The sequence below is a fragment of the Mus caroli genome, chromosome 13, assembly GCF_900094665.2.
Source record: "Mus caroli chromosome 13, CAROLI_EIJ_v1.1, whole genome shotgun sequence".
Taxonomy (NCBI): Eukaryota; Metazoa; Chordata; class Mammalia; order Rodentia; family Muridae; genus Mus; species Mus caroli.
In genome coordinates this window covers 31,054,004-31,070,065 of record NC_034582.1, presented here as the reverse complement: position 1 = coordinate 31,070,065, position 16,062 = coordinate 31,054,004, and the positions used below count along the sequence as shown (strand labels likewise).

At 42.6% G+C, this 16,062-nt stretch overlaps 1 protein-coding gene and 1 pseudogene across 2 annotated transcripts in view; both read right to left on the bottom strand.

Moving 5' to 3' along the window:
* The window catches only part of Cdyl (chromodomain Y like), a 207,650-nt gene extending 195,023 nt beyond the window's left edge, over positions 1–12,627 (bottom strand). Inside the window, exons 1-2 of one of the 2 annotated variants that reach the window (XM_021180697.1) lie at positions 12,483–12,627; positions 2,513–2,627 (exon numbers count right to left, since the gene is read on the bottom strand). In XM_021180697.1, coding sequence (XP_021036356.1) covers positions 2,513–2,515 — 3 coding nt within the window. In that variant the 5' untranslated portion in view covers positions 2,516–2,627; positions 12,483–12,627. Of the gene's footprint in view, positions 1–2,512; positions 2,628–6,680; positions 6,706–12,482 lie in introns of those variants that run through there. The other variant, XM_021180698.1, reaches the window with a different exon arrangement.
* On the bottom strand, positions 10,203–10,333 carry LOC115029141 (annotated as a pseudogene).
* Positions 12,628–16,062: the final 3,435 nt, after the last annotated feature.

Sequence of the window (16,062 nt, the reverse complement as noted above, 5' to 3'; positions counted from 1 at the left end):
AAATCCTGTCTTGAATTTGGTGGGGGATGGAGTATCCCCCACCCAAAAAACAAACAAACAAACAAACAAACAAACAAACAAAACAAAACCCAAAATAACAACAACACCCCACACACACACACACACAAAACCCCAGCCTATACAATATAGGAAAACTGTGTCTCAAAAGCCAACCAAGCAAGCGAACAAGAAAACAAGCAAGGAGACAACCAGTTACTCAAAAGCCTGGCTGGTGGTACAGCTCTGAAACGCAACTCACGAGGCTAAGACAGAAAAACTGAAATTTCAAATCCTGCCTGGATTACACAGTGAATGCAAGGACACCATGGGCAACCTAGTGTGACTGTGTCAACAGAAAAGTAATGTGGTGCTAGACATATCAAGGTGACAGGGTGCTCGCCTAACAAGGAGAAGGACTTAATTCACTCCCCAGAACCACAAAAAGTCAGCAAGCATCCTGGTTATGTTTTAAAGTTTGAAGTAGAGAAGTTGGAGAGATGGTTCAATGGTCAAAGTGTTTGCTCTCTGCACAATTATAGGAGGGAAGTTGATCCCAATGTCCCTGCAACAAGTCAAGGGTCCTGTGGACATCTGTAACCCCAGCTCTGGGAGAGGCGGAGACAGGAAGGTTACTGGCTTCTAGTCTACTTTAAAAACAAGCTCTAGGTTCAACAACATCTTCTGACCTCTGTAATCACTCAGGCACACACACCTAGACACTTTTGTACACACACACACACACACACACACACACACACACACACTTAGATATACAAACAAATACACAGATCTTTAATTGTATTGTATATACTCTCAGATATTTAGAGACCAAAATTGAGACTGTATTTTAAGTTTGAATGTCATAATGTTTTTCTTCGGTGTCCTAGTTAGCTTTCACTGTCAACTCGACATAGCATTGAGTCACCAGAGACAGGAATCTCAATTGAGGGACTGCCCAGATCAGACTGGCATGTTGGAGGCTAGCTGGATTGATAACTGATGGAGGCAGTACCCTTCCCTGGGCTATGTAAGTAAGCTATGTTTGAGTCTGTAAGGGAGCCAGACAGCAGTGTTCCTCCATGGCTTTTGCTTCCAGCTCCTGCTTGAGTTCCTGACCTACCTCAGTAGTGGACTGTGACTTGGACATGTCAGCCAAATGATTTCCTTTTTCGCCTAAATGGCTTTTGGTCATATTTTAAAAATCACAGGAGCATAGAGGAAGCTAGAGCAGTCGGAGGCTGGAGAACATGGAATATGATGCTCGGTCCCTCAGGAAGTTCTCTGTGACTTCTGTGATTTGCCCTCATGAGTACTGTGACAGCTTAGATTGTGATGATAATGAAGAAGCTGGCACTGCATTGTGGGGGACTAACTTGAATGGAGTAAGGTAACCATGGAGACATATCCTCAGTATCCTTAACTGTAGAAAAGGACCACAGAAAGGCATGTCAGTCACCGTGGGGGAGAATTTGGTCCATATGTGAGCTTGCTTTGGCAGCACAGGCAGTTTTCTTTCTCCACAATGGCATGCAAGTTATTCTGGAACAAGTGGTAAAAGATGTTGGGAATAAAAGTCCTGGTGACCATTTGAATAAAACATGGCTTATGAATGGTCCACATCTTCCATGCAGATGGACAGATTTTCTTAACTCACAATGCTTTCTCCTCACGGCAACAGCGGTCTGATTTGAAGTTCTTTAAAAGACCATATCCGTGTTCTCTTTTGCCTTCTTCATTGTGTGGTTATTCCTGTGGCTCTATAAGTCATTTGTGTCTTCATAATGGATCATGACTTTAAAATTCAAAGGTGAATATCTGATGACTAAAAATGACCGGGTGATGGTTACCTCAGGCATCTCGAGGGGCAGTCAGATGTAGTCAGACTTTAACCCATTTGACTTTTCTCCCTATCTCTGACTTCCTCATTATCTAGCCACTTGAACCTGAAGTTCTAAGCTTCTGATACACAACTAATGCAAAAGTGTTGAGAAGCATCAGCAAGCTGCTGGCTCCTGTGCCATTCTGACTTGTTAAGTATTTCTCATCAATGAAGAATCTTGTTCTGTCAGGAATCCAGATGTCCCCTTAGTGAAACTTAACTAAAAGAATTAGTGTAGATAAGAGCCTTTTGTGGCTCTTATAAACATAGGGAGTGGCGTGTGCTATATTTCACCTGGAGGAAGTGGAAAATGGAACCCAGCCAAGTATTTCTTGGGTCATCAAAAGTTATTAAAGAAAGCAGTAGAAGAGATGAAAGCAACCACTGTGTGGAAATGGAAGTTCAGGCTTAGAAAATTAATTCAGGGAAGTCGCGTGGGAGGACCCAGAAAAAGGATAGGCACACTTTCAGGGGAGCCGACCCTGTAAATAGAATATGCTACTGTGGTGTGGCTGTGACATGCCTCCACGCTTTTATCACACAGTCTGAATATGCACCACCAATACAATCAATTATATGGGGTGATCTAATAATTCTGCCTACTCTCCAGGATTGGCTCCTGGTTGGTCTTACCATTGTTTTCCTTCAGAGATAACTTTTGGGTTGGGCTATGTATTTCCAGGCTGGACTCTTGCTTTCCCTTGAATGCCATAAAATTTTTGGGGGGCCTCTGTTCTCTGGTCACCACCTGCAATGACAATTGCAACAGGAGGAATTTATTACAGTAGATGGGGAACCAAGGCACTTTAGGTACTTTCCCAGGTCCTTACAGAATCTGAGAGCCAGCCAGCATTCTGTGCTTGGCCAAGGAAGTTGTAAGTATCATTTAGTACCAAGTCAAAGCAACTGCACATTAAAAGTGATAGTGTAAAAAACAATGGTTAAAGTTGTCAAACTTGCCCCTTTTTCACTACAGTAGAAGCCAATTTCTTGGTTCCTTACAGTTCATCAACATGTATTACAATATATGTAACAGCGAGCCACAGTGGATAGAAGGCTATCGTTCATAGCCATTTGTATCACATGAGAAGAATCATCCTAGCTCCTCTTACCCCTCCCAGAAAGCATCCTACAATTTGAGCTCCCCTTGGTACTCCAATCCTTCCTTTACCTTCTGAGAGAGATTGGAGGATGCAGATGGACAAGGAGATGCTCCTGTCCCCAAGTGGTCTATTAGCTTAGCAGGGAAACAGACATGTAAATGAATATCTTATTCAAAAGGATAGAAAGTGCAAAAGGAATGAGATGCTCAGAAAGACAGGGAGTGCTACATTGCTAGGGATTCATGATGAACAAGCAGGAGCTGTTTACAGAGCAGTAGGTGGTTTGACATCAGAGATGCTATTGCAGTCTATGTCCTTTGGGATTTATTTTGGAAAAACGGAACTGAGGCCATTTCCCTTGCTTTGTAAGACACAGAAGTGAAAAGTGAGCCCACAGCGAGCTTCCTGTGAATGGACTTTTACATCAGTTTGCTTTAACGTCAATTACATTGTTTCCTGAAGTTTGAGACAATGATCAAGAGTTCTGAAAGTGGAGGAAGCTAGCAGCTGGGGAGAGATGACCCACCATCTGGGGACTCCAGAGGTATTGGGTGTCCTAAACCATAATTTCTTTTCACATTAATTTGTGTGTGCGTAGGCACACATGGAGTCGGTTCTCTCCAGGGATAACTTTTGGGGTCATGAACAAACAAGGGGAGGATGACAGGTCTTCAGAGACACATAGCAATTTTTCAGAAAACCTCGGGTGAGGCCCACAAGAGAATCCTACTCACTAATTTGGAAAGACCTCAGTTCCCCCAGTTCCTGTGCTGACAACAGCGATCTTGATCTACCTACCGGCTCTGTTGAGACTCTGCCTCACTGTGTATGACACCAGTTAAAACCACTTCAGAAATGAGAGACTTCACCTTCACGTCTTATTAAGCAAGGGAGATGACCTCAGTTTTATTTTCCAAAAATACAACTCAAAAGGCATAGACTGTGACACCATCTCTTCGGCCAAACCACCCACTGCTCTGCAAACAGCTCCTGCTTGTTCTGGATTCCCTGGAAATACTCATATTTCTAGGTCGTAGTCTTTCTTTCTCCACCTAGACCAGATGCTCTGTCCAGATATCATAATGTCCTTCTGGGGTCTCTATTCTTTGCCCACTACCTTCACTGACGATCTGACAGTAAAAATTTGCTGCCGTGAATGGGAATTTACTATATGTCAGTCCTTCAGGATTTGATTCTCTGCTTCCATAATTAGTACTCCCAAGATCAAACCCAGGTTGTTTGGCTAATCCCCTGAGCCATGCACTAACCCTGAACCACAATGTTAATATCTTAGATCTAGGAGAGTGTAGTTTCTGACAGGCAGTGCCCTGAGCACTGCATATGGATTCTCAAATGTTCACAAGAACCTTGTGAACAGTATTGTTTAATACTTCTTACTTTACAGATGAGGTATGCAGTTTACAGAGGTTAACTTTCCTCATGTCATAGTGGTAGAGCTAGGACTTGACCCCGGGGTACCCTGCTATTTATTATTCTCTGTACCCTGATAAAAACTGATTTGAGAAATGGCGTTAGAAATTTACTGATGCCTGCTTTAAATAGTCTGAAACAGGTGTAGGGTGTCAAGGATGTAGACTTTGAAGTTATTCCAACATGGGCCTGCGTCCTGACTTCACATATCCCTCTGTATCCAGTTAACTAACCTTTCTGTTCAACCTGAGACAGTCCATCAAGATTGCTATTGTCAACACAAGCAACGGCGGAAACTGATGTCTTTCTAAATCAGGTGATGTGTGCAATTTTCTTGCAGGCCTCGCCTGAGATTCGCTGATGGAGTATGGGTGTGGCCTTTCAGACATAACATCACCTTTGTTTTTCCATCAGCCTACCGTGAGCGCCACATGAATGGTAGTCAGCCCTCATTATCAGTTTGATCTAGCACCAGTGTCTGTGTCTGCAATGTGCTAGTCACTACCTCACATGTCATAAGTATGCACGAAAGGACACAGACCCCTGACATGCAATGACCCATTTACAACTAGCAAATGCAAACCACCATTATTAGCTAGAGAGAGCTACACCAGAATATTTCACTGGTGGGATATTTGTATTTCACCAAGCATAATTTAAGCAAAACAAAACATCATCTGCGCTCAATTTTTCCTGCTTACTTTTTAATTAATAGTGGACTACCTACTCAATTATGTGAAATTTAAATGACACGTTAAAAGCCAGGTGGCCTTTTAATCACTTCGCAGTAGAAGCTAACTCACTATCAGATGCTGGGTAAGGCTGATGGAGGAGCAGAGATCGTCCCTTGGTGTTTGGAAATTATCAATGCAACTCTTCATCTTGGGATGGCGATTTTTCCTCTAGCCTTAGGTCTTAGGTCTTCCTAAGGTTAAGAACCTGCCTCTGGTTCTCCTGGAAAAAAACATGGCTGGGAGTCATGAGTGTAAGACCTTAGGTGCTTTCACAGAGAAATACCAAATGTCTGGAGGGAGTTTCCAGACCTCTTCTCCCTATGGGTTCAGTGACCTTATTCTTACTTCCTGATTAGAAATGAGACTTGAGATGTTCAAGGGGCCATTCTGACCTTATTTGATGGATATGGAATGAATCTTAGCCACGGAGCCCAGGGTCACACATTCAGTTCATGGCAGAACTAGGCATGCCTTCACCACCTGGTTCTCATGGCTTGGCTTGCTGTAGCCAAGGAGCTGCAATGACTTTGCATTGTTCTGATCTTATTTCTTGTGAACTGGAACCATTTTTAACTCTAAAATTCTTTGGCTGTTACTCTAACACTTGTTCTCTGGGGGACATGAAGAGTAAAGTAGTTCCAGGCGACAGGATGTATAAATGAGGAGGCTCCCAGTGTATCAGGACAGAGGGCATGAAAATCTGCAGTCCTCAGCTGTCCTCATCACCGGTGTCCTCCAGCTATGCTTGGAGAGAAGACTGGATCTGATGCATATGGCTGTCCTGGTCCACCACCTGCCTCAGCAAGGGACAACAGTCACTTATGTGACTCATCTCTTTCTGTCTTCCTCACTTCCCTTGCCTTGTCTGAGGACTCTGCAAGTACTGTGAGTACAGAGAATGCTCTAATGCCACCAAAGGAAAAGGGACATCTGAGTCATTGCTACAGGGGTTTAGGATTCTAATCCAAACAGGATTCCCAGGGCCGTTGCTCAGAATGGATCCACCATAAGAGACCAAGTCCACCCCCAGAAGTGTCTTCTTGCCTTGAGGCTGACCCTAGAGTTTGTTCTGCACAAATTGGTGGCCTCAGGGTTTGCTTTACTTAAGCTGATGTTTTGGGGTTTTGCTTTTACTCTCCTGCCTTCCTGGGCCTCCACCACCCTCCTTGGCCAGTTTAACACTGGCATGTCTTCTATCCAAACTATAGGGAAGCCCAGCTTTAGATGTCTAATTCAAGTCCAAAACTGTTTCCAAGAAGTCTACACAAAGAATGATCTTTGTGGAAATATTTTTCAGCAAAGAGCGTCTGCATCTGCGTTTCCCTGCATGCAGTGGCTCTCCACTTCTCAGACTCCCTCACCACACTCTTCAGGTGAGTGGTCCATGTGAGGGGCAAACTTTTGTTTCCCTTGGAGGAGAGTCTGAGGAGAGAGCAGGGAGTCTGTCTTCTCTTTCCACTATACAGGTCCCAGGCACCAAACTTGGACCTGCATAGTCATCATGCTTAGTTGCAAGAACCTTCATCCACTGACCTTTTTGCTGGCCCTGGGAGCTGAGTCTCTTCTACCTTCTGACAGTCACTAGGCATGTGACCTCTATGAAGTCACAGACTTCCTCTTTATGTCATTTCCTCATCTGCTACAGGACAGGGTGGGGTCAGAGGTCTTCAAGGGATCTATTCAGTTAGTACCCACTTCCTTCAGATAGAGGCTAAGGTACCAAGGAGGGGAAGAAGGAATGAGACTCTTCAGTATGTAAGGATTCTGTGATCTTGGGGAGAGAAGCACATGGACTGATGTTGGTCAAGGTCATTGAGGTTCTTGTGTCAATGAAAATGACTTTTTCTCTTTCTCATTTTATAACATTTGCCTTAATTTTCTTTTGTAGCATATATTTATTTTTATTCCTATGTGGTGTGATATGGTGTAGTATTTGTGTGTGTGTCTGTACATGCTAGTGCCAGAGGAAGCAAGAAGAGGACATCATACTCTTTGGACCTAAAGTTACAAGCAGTTTATGAGCAATTCATTACATTTGCTAGGAGCACAATTCAATTCCTCTGAAAGAGCGTCAAATATTTTTAACTGCTCAGCCATCTCTTCAGCCCCTGATAATTTTTTATTTATTTTTAAGGCATAGTCTCATGTATTCCATGCTGGCCTCCAAATTGTTATGTTGCCCAGGCTGGCTTTGCACCTCTGATCCTCTTGCTTCCACAATCCAAGTGCTGAGACTACAGGCATGTAGCACCTGGCCTGGGCTATACGGGGCTGGTGATTTTGTGTATGCCAGGCAAGGACTTCACCAACTGAGCTACACCCTCAGCCACAGGTAGAAGTTTCCGTTCATGGGTTGTAATGGTTAATTTTGAAAGTCAATTTGACCTGGTTCAGAGATGCTGAGGAGATTAACAAAGCACATGTGTTTTAAGAGATGCTTAGACTGTAAAGACCCTGGTCTGAGTATACAATTAGGAGGTAGTGCAAGTGTAAAAGGTGGGTATGGTTGGAGGAAGTAAATCCTGGGTGTGGTTTTGGGGAGGAAGTCTAGGCAAAAATCCTTTCTACTTCCTCCCTCTAGTCCTTTCTTCTTTCTTTTCATTCCTGTCTCCTTCTGTAACTATTTGCATGTGATGAAGTTATGAAATAAAATAGTATATTTCATAGCTTAAAATGTTTAAAAAAACAGCTGGTTTGACAGCACATTCACCATACAGAGTCAGGCAAAGTCAGGCAAAGTCAGGCAGAGGGAGGTAGAGACAGGCAGAGGCAGGCAGAGGGAGGCAGAGGCAGGCAGAGGCAGGGAAAGCTCTGGGAGTTCAAGAGTACAGAGTTTCAGAGGACAGACAGGACTACACAGAGAGACTTTGTCTTAAAACAGAGCAAGACAAAACCAAACAAGAAATGTTTAAAAAAAAAAAAGATAGAAGACTGAAATAATAAAATCATTATAGACATTCATGAACCAAATAATACAATCTTATGCTATGTCAAATAAATAAGAAAATATATAAATTAGCTATTATAATAAAAGCAGCTTAGTGAGCATCTCTAAGAATTATAGATCCTCTAGAAATAAAAATATCATGGATATTAGTTGAACACACCACAAAATATATGCATAACTGAAATAAACATAAAATGGAATTCTTGCCCAATTGTTTACAGTAGGCCATAAAGGAAACTTCAATAAAGTCCAAAGATGCAGTCCTATCTGACAGTATTTTAAATTATAATGATATCATGTAATTAACACTTTTAAAAAGATGCCTTAAAAAATCCTAGTTATCTAGAAGATGGATAGAACATTATTAAATAATGTCCAGTCTCATTCTCAGAACTAAAAGTACTACATATTAGAATTTGTGTAGGATTGGAGAGATGGCTCAGCAGTTAAGAGCACCAACTGCTCTTCTGAAGGTCTTGAGTTCAAATCCCAGCAACCACATGATGGCTCAAAACCATCTGTAATGAAATCTGATGCTTTCCTCTGGTGTGTCTGAAGACAGCTACAGTGTACTCATATACATAAAATAAATAAATTTTAAAAAATGAATTTGTGTAACATGCCTAAAGCAGTACTTAAAGGCAAAGCATAAGGTTAATTTACTAATGAATAAGCAATGTTAAGAATTGGGGCTGAAGAGATGGCTCAGTGGGTAAGAGCTGGCTGCTCTAGCAGAAGATTCAGGTTAGGTTCTCAGCATCTACCTGGTGGCTCACAGCCATCTGTAGCTCCAGTTCCAGGCCACTTAACACCCTCTTGGGCCTCTGAGGGTACTGCATGCACATGCTCATGAATGTACATGCAGGCAAGAACACTCATGCACATAAAAATAATCTTTATGAAGAGAAAAGTTAAAAATGAATGAGCTCCCATAGTTAGATCATGCCTTGTATCCATTAGGGTCACTACTATTGGAAAGCATTTCAAGGTTTCAAGGCTCAGCATATATGTGTGTGTGTGTGTGTGTGTGTGTAGCATGTACTGGGATAACAGATGCTACTATGCCTGGTTCTACGTGGGATCTGGGGATCCAAACTTGGGTCCTTACCTTACCCTTGTGTCGCAAACTCTTTACTCTGAGTCATCTCCTCAGCCAAAGTTTGATTTGAATATTTTAATCTCATTTAGTAAGTAAATGGTTATTTATGCCATGGGTGTGTGTTCTCTTCTTCCACCGTGTGAGTCCCAGGATTAACCTTCGGTCATCATGCTTGGTGACAAGCACTTTTACCTGCTGAGCCATGTGGCTTGCCTGAAACCCATTTGTTGAAGGTCCCCAATGCCCCAGTAATGGATTTGGATGGTCAGGGTTATATGATGATACAATAAAACATTTAACAGTCTTTGACACCAAATTAATGGCTTCATTGCCTCCTTACTGTTTTATCTTAGGTAAATATTTGAGTCTCAGGGTCTCATATCCTCTTTTCTAACGGTGATGGGGAAGTTGTGGAAAAGATCAAATAAGGTAGCTAGAGAGGCTCCCCATGGAAGGGATTACTGATGCCATGCTGGGAGGGAAACTAGAAGCTTAGTAGGGGTGCCAGTGTCAGAGGTTGCAGGTATCAGGGTGCATGGAGAATATTCTGGTAGATGAATCTGGAAAACCCCAGAGCTTAACAGTGTAAGGTAGAGTCAGAGAGCCACACAGAAAGGACAACGGCCATGTCACCCGTGGGACGCCATCTTTATCTTAATATCAATGTAATAGTTCTTAAGCCTTTTCATATCAGGGACGTAGATAAGCTTTGCCTTGTGAAAAGATCACGTGACTGCTTCGTATGAACAAGATTAGAGGGTAGTAAGAACAGTTTGGGGACAGTTCAGAAGACATGATGCTAGCGTGACATGGACATGAACCAAAGGCAGAGAGATTTGGAAAACAGACGAGGTTTTGGTGACAGGTAGTCAGACTGCTGAGAGAGGGAGAGTCAGTTCTGTCTGGGGATGAGCTTCCTAATTGATTATCCAGAACCAAGTAGTTATCTAAAAAGATCTGCATACTCCCAATGCTGAATGGACTCAGCAGGTTGCATTTTTTTTTCCTTCAGGGGAGAGCGCGAATGCAGTCCCCCACTCCAAGTTTCCCGCATTTGGGGAAATCGCAGGGGTCAGCACAAAGCCTCGCCCTTGGAAAACCACCTTCGTGATCATGGTATGTCCCCTGCCAGGAAAGTATAGCAGGCTGCATTTGTATGTTTACATGTAGTAACAAAGAGAAAAAAAAGAGGTGGTGAGATGCTGGTGGATCTGGGAGGAGCTGGGAGAGGAATGGGGTAGGAGATGTATATGATCAAAGTACAATATGAAATTCTCAATACAAATACTACTTTAGAAAAAAGAAATGACAGTCTCAATGGCCATTGTTCATGTTGGCTCTTAGGGTCTTAAATGAGGGTATCATCTACTGCGTCAGGGAAGCCAGAAGGGGACCAGCTTGGAAGGGAAGATGATGAGCTAAATTCTGGATATCTAGCATCTGAAGTAGCTTTGAGGCATCTTCCTGGAGAGACCAAGCAGCTGATTGGATAAATTTGCCGATGATTGGATGGTTGATTAGACTGTGCATGCAGTTTCACGTCACCATCTACCTATATGTGGCAAGTATTGTGTCCCACTCTTACTTCAGCTCCACTGTCCCCAACTGAGATGTCTCATCTTTCCTCCATACACGATCTGCCTCCTAATTTCTGATGGCACATTCGTTATTGTCATTCATTCTAAAATCTGGGTATCATGTTTGGGACTTTTCCCTTTGTTTTGATCCCTAAGCTTCACTAATCACTAAATTCATTTTTCCCTTTGAGTTAATTTTTGTGTCTCTCATTTTCCTTTCAAATTTTTCTGTATCCATGCTTTGCCTGCCTGTATGTGTACCACGTGTGTGTGTGCCTGGTACACATGCAGGTTGGAAGAGGGTATCAAATATCTGGAACTGGAGTTATAGATGGTTGTGAACCACTATGTGAGTGCTGGGAAACAAGCTTGAGTCCTTTGCAGAGCAACAAGTGTGCCTAACTGCTGGACTGTCTCTCTCCATCCCCTGCTCCCGCTTCCCCACCCCTTTTGGAAGATAGGTTCCCACTATGAATCCTTGGCTAGTCTGAAACTCGCTATAGCGATCAGGTTAGATTTGAACTCAACAGAGTTCTCAATTCCTGGAACTAAGCTAAATGCGTGTGCCAGCATACCTGGCATTTTGTCAATTAAATCAGCATGCAAAGTGATAAGTTTCATTACAGCATTTCCTTCTTTTTGTCATTACTCTTTACTCTTAGTCTGTCTCCTCCTTCACCATTCCAAGAATCCAGATACCTAGATATTGATGTCAAGATTTTGCCTCCTAATTCTCGTCTCTATCCAGAACATGATAATCAAAATTTTAGTCTCTTAAGGGTTGTTTTAGCCAGTCCATTCCTTCCACAAACCTTTTGGCAGCTCCCCGTTGGCCTGAGATGAATATCTCCTGACTTTGGTTTGGAGTTCAATGCCTTCTATGGTCTGTCTCCAACCAATTTTACCACTGTATTCTTCCTCCTTCCTCTCATACCCTGGATATCAAACCTAGGGTCTCCTGCATGCAAAATAAACGCTAGACCATTGAGTTATATTCAGCCCTCATACTTCAATAACTCTTTTGGGGTGAGAAGATGTCTCAGCAGGTAAAGTGTTTGCTGTTGAAGCATGAGCACCCAATTTCACATTCCTAGCACCCATGCAAAAGTTCGATGCTGTCTGTTAACCCCCAGCACCTAGGACTGGGCTGTGCTGTCTGGCAGTCCATTTGAAACTATAACCTTCAGGCTCAATTTGAGATGTAATCTCAGAGAGAGAAGAGAAGAGAAGAGAAGAGAAGAGAAGAGAAGAGAAGAGAAGAGAAGAGAAGAGAAGAGAAGAGAAGAGAAGAGAAGAGAAGAGAANAAGAGAAGAGAAGAGAAGAGAAGAGAAGAGAAGAGAAGATAGGGGAGGGAAGGGGACGGGAGGGGAGGGGAAGGGAGAAGAGGGGAGAAGAGAGGAGAAGAGAGGAGAAGAGAGGAGAAGAGAGGAGAAGAGAGGAGAAGAGAGGAGAAGAGAGGAGAAGAGAGGAGAAGAGGAGAAGAGAAGACATTCCCACACCAACCTCTAATCCTCTAACCTCTAAAAACACACACTCGTGGGTGAGTGTACCCTCAATGCCTAGATCCACCCACTTTTATAATTACAGAAGCCCTTGTTCCAAAACATAGCCACTCCTTAACTAGTCCGTGTGGGAGCAGGGCTTTGGATTGAAGCGTTGTAGGGACTCTGAAGGGTATCCCTTGCCTTCATTTCCTTTTTCCACTCTTTACCTGCTTTGTCACCCGAGAAGTGTTTCTTCTGGACCTTTGAGCATCTCAGGTGAGTGCTCTTAGGTAGGAACAGATGTCCTCAAGGAACAAGTGGGATGCTAAACCACCTCAAAGCAAGATCGCCTCCATCATGCCTGGAAACAGCCTCTGCCCTTGGCTTTCTCCTCACAGGCAGAGACTGCCTCATAAAAGGTCCCCTTTGTGATGTAATGTTAACACAGCCACACTTGAGTAACAAGTAAAAACAGCAGTTCTGAGTCATATGGCTTCTTGTAAGATTCTTCCAGAAGCCCAGGGCACCACAACAAATCAGAACCAAGTTTATGGGGGACAAGCATGGCCGTGGGCTGATTTCATCTGGAAAATGTCACATAAAAAGTAGTGATCCAGCCACTGAGGTTGCTCAAGGATGAAGAGCTCGCACACAGTCTTGATGAGTCTAGTTGGATCCCTGGAACTTGCAAAGATGGAAGGAGAGAACAGAAACAGGGTTGTCTTCCGACCTCCACATGTAACACACACACACACACACACACACACACACACACACACACACACACACCCACCAGATAAGCAAACAGCGCTGATTTCCACATCTGGCAAGGGGACCTGTGTTTACAGATAGTATCTCAGAATTCAGGGTTAGTAAGATGATGGGTGTTGAGAGACCCTAACCCTGGCACTCACGGTTAAATGTATAGCATTCCCTGAGGATGCCACATAGGAAGAGACAAGAGAGCTGGAGGTACAGAAGGCATGTTTAGGGAATTATCTTGCTTTTTATTTTGAGCAGATGAGATTTAAAACACCTATGGGACACTGAGGTGCCTATTTGCAGCAGGTAGTTGCCCATTTCAGGCTGACATTCAAGAATGATGATAAAGTGAAGTTGATGAAAGTTGGGGTTGTCTGTAGAAAGGAAGTGGTCAAAGTTGTGGAAGGGATTGACCTTTTTCAGGAAGAGAGGAGAATGAGGCTTGTGAAATGTGCATGGGAAGAAAGGGAAGAAGGCAAGAGATGCACTCACAGACAGGCAGAGGAAAGCCTACCTGTCCAAGGAGGGAAGAGATTCAGGAAGGTTGGAGTGGCTACTGGATGAATGTTCTAAACTGTTGGTCCTGGATAAGAAGGAGAAGCCAGCGACTCGAATTTATTAGGATTACTTTGCAATTTCGCAGGGGTGTGTGTGCTTGGGTTGGGTGGAGAACTGGTTTCCAGAGGCCAGCATGCTCAGGATGATCTGACCTCTCATCTTTGCTTTCCAGGACCCCCCAAAACCTTTGAACAGTTTTCTTATTCTTGCTTTATAAAGAAAAAAAAATCACTTTTAAGGAATTCAATTATTTAACAAAGATGGACTAAACCCAGAAATATTGGTTATCTTGATTCTGAAAGTTGTCTGTCAAAGATCAGCTGTTGTTATCTGATGTTGTTGTTGTAATTATTATTATTATTATTATTATTATTATTATTATTATTATTATGGTAGATATTTGCCTTGAAGATTTTGTTCTTCAAGGTCTTTTGAAACCCATACATGTTTGGAGACACCATTGCAAAAATCCATTGAGGTGGACTTAGTTCTGAATCTGCAAACATCTTCAAAGCTGCCATCTCTTTTGACCTATGCTTGCTGGTGAGAGAAGGGCTGTGTTCTGGGTGACTTGATACTGGTGAGCAGTTGCAAACAACGTAGTTTGGCCATAGACAATGGAATTCTAAGGGAGATGGCTCTGCAAAAGGATAGTGATGTTGTGAAATCAGCCTATTAGTAGTAGTCAGTGATGCTCTTTAATACTGGGGACCTGTCCTTAGCCCTCTTTCTACTCAGAGCATATAATATGTCCTGGAAACTCTTTTTTCTTTCTTTCTTTATTTTTTTTTTGTAGGATATATTCTGTTTTACTTTTTTTCTTTTCTTTGTGCCTGTGCTTGTGTTAGTATGTGTGCAGTGTGGCAGTCAGGGGTACCCTCCAGAGTTAGTCCTCTCCTTTCATCTTGTTGCAGTGTCTTTTGTTATTTTGATGCCACTGAATACACTGGGCTAGCCCACCCAGGAGCTTCCAGGGATTCTTTTGTACCCACCTGCATCTTACTGATGAAGGTCTCGGATTATACATGTGTGTTACCATATCTGGCTTTCTGTGGGTTCTGGTATCTGAACTCTGGTCTCCAAGCTTGTAGAGCAAGCAGCTTATCCACTGAACCATCTTTCTGACTCATTATACAATTGTGCATATTTATATATGAACAAATATTTTTGGAATTAAACAACTTGATTGCATCATTTAGTTCCTTTTTTTTGGTTTATGTGTGTTTATGTATATGTGGTATATTTTCCTTGCATATTTGTGTGTGTGCACCCTTGTACAGTCCAGCAGAAAATACTGGGTGTCCAGTTTCTCATTGAACTTGGAGCTGGTCTGGCAGCAATGAATTCCCAGTAGTTCTGTCTCCACCCTCCACAGGGTGGGAGTTGCAGGCAACCATGGTCATGCTCAGCTGTTTACATAGGTGCTAGGAATTCAAATTCAGACCCTTATGCTTGCATAGCAAGTGATCTTACCTACTGACGCATCTTTCCCGCCCCACCTTTTTGCATTTTATACTTTATTAAAAAGTTGCCTTCGTATTATGAAATACTTAATACAGAGAAGTAGGAAGGAGAGTACAGAGGCCCATATAAATTTAATACTTATAATATTTTGTCGTGCCAACTTCTCATGTAAATATATGTATTCAATTGTTTCTCAGAATCTGAGAGTTTGGCTGCAGGGCCCTCTAAGATGACAATCTATTGTTGCTCAATTTTCTTGAGTAAGATTATATAGTATTCACACATAATCCAGACACAGCCTCCTGTGTATTTTAAATATTCTCTGGAATACCGATGATATCAAACATACTACAAATGCTGTATGAATCACCGTTAGACTGTATTATTCAGAGAATAATAGCAAGCGACGGTGAGTGAGTATCCAGTATAGATTCCTCAAAAACTGTTTTTTTTCTTCTTTTGACTCCTCACCACTTGAATCTACAGAATTAAATCTAAGGATACTGAAAGCCAAAAAATACATATATACACAGAGATGCCTGATTTGAAAAAAAAAAGTTACTATCATTTTCTAGAAACCTTTCTAGAGCTAGGCATAGTTGATTCATACGTCAACACTTGAGAAGTTTAGGTAGCATAATTGTGAGTCTGCAGCTAGCCTGGGCTATACAGTGAGATCTTGTCTTTAAAACAAAACAAAATCACAAGACAGAAAATAGTTTCATCTCTAAGTGCTTTAACACACCGTCAAGTGACACAGTCCTAGCATCATGCCTGCCTCAACTAAAAATTGTCTAGTCTAAGTCTCCCCTCTCTTCCACAAACATCTTGTTTCTCATGTCTGCAGCCAGATCTGATCAAGAGCATCCTCTTCGAGTAGGTGACCATTTCCCAAGTACTTTCTTCCTGAGTAGACTGTTGGCTTGTTGATATAGCTGTCTCTTGTGAGACTATGCCGGGGCCTAGCAAACACATAAGTGGATGCTCACAGTCAGCTATTGGATGGATCACAGGGCCCCCAAT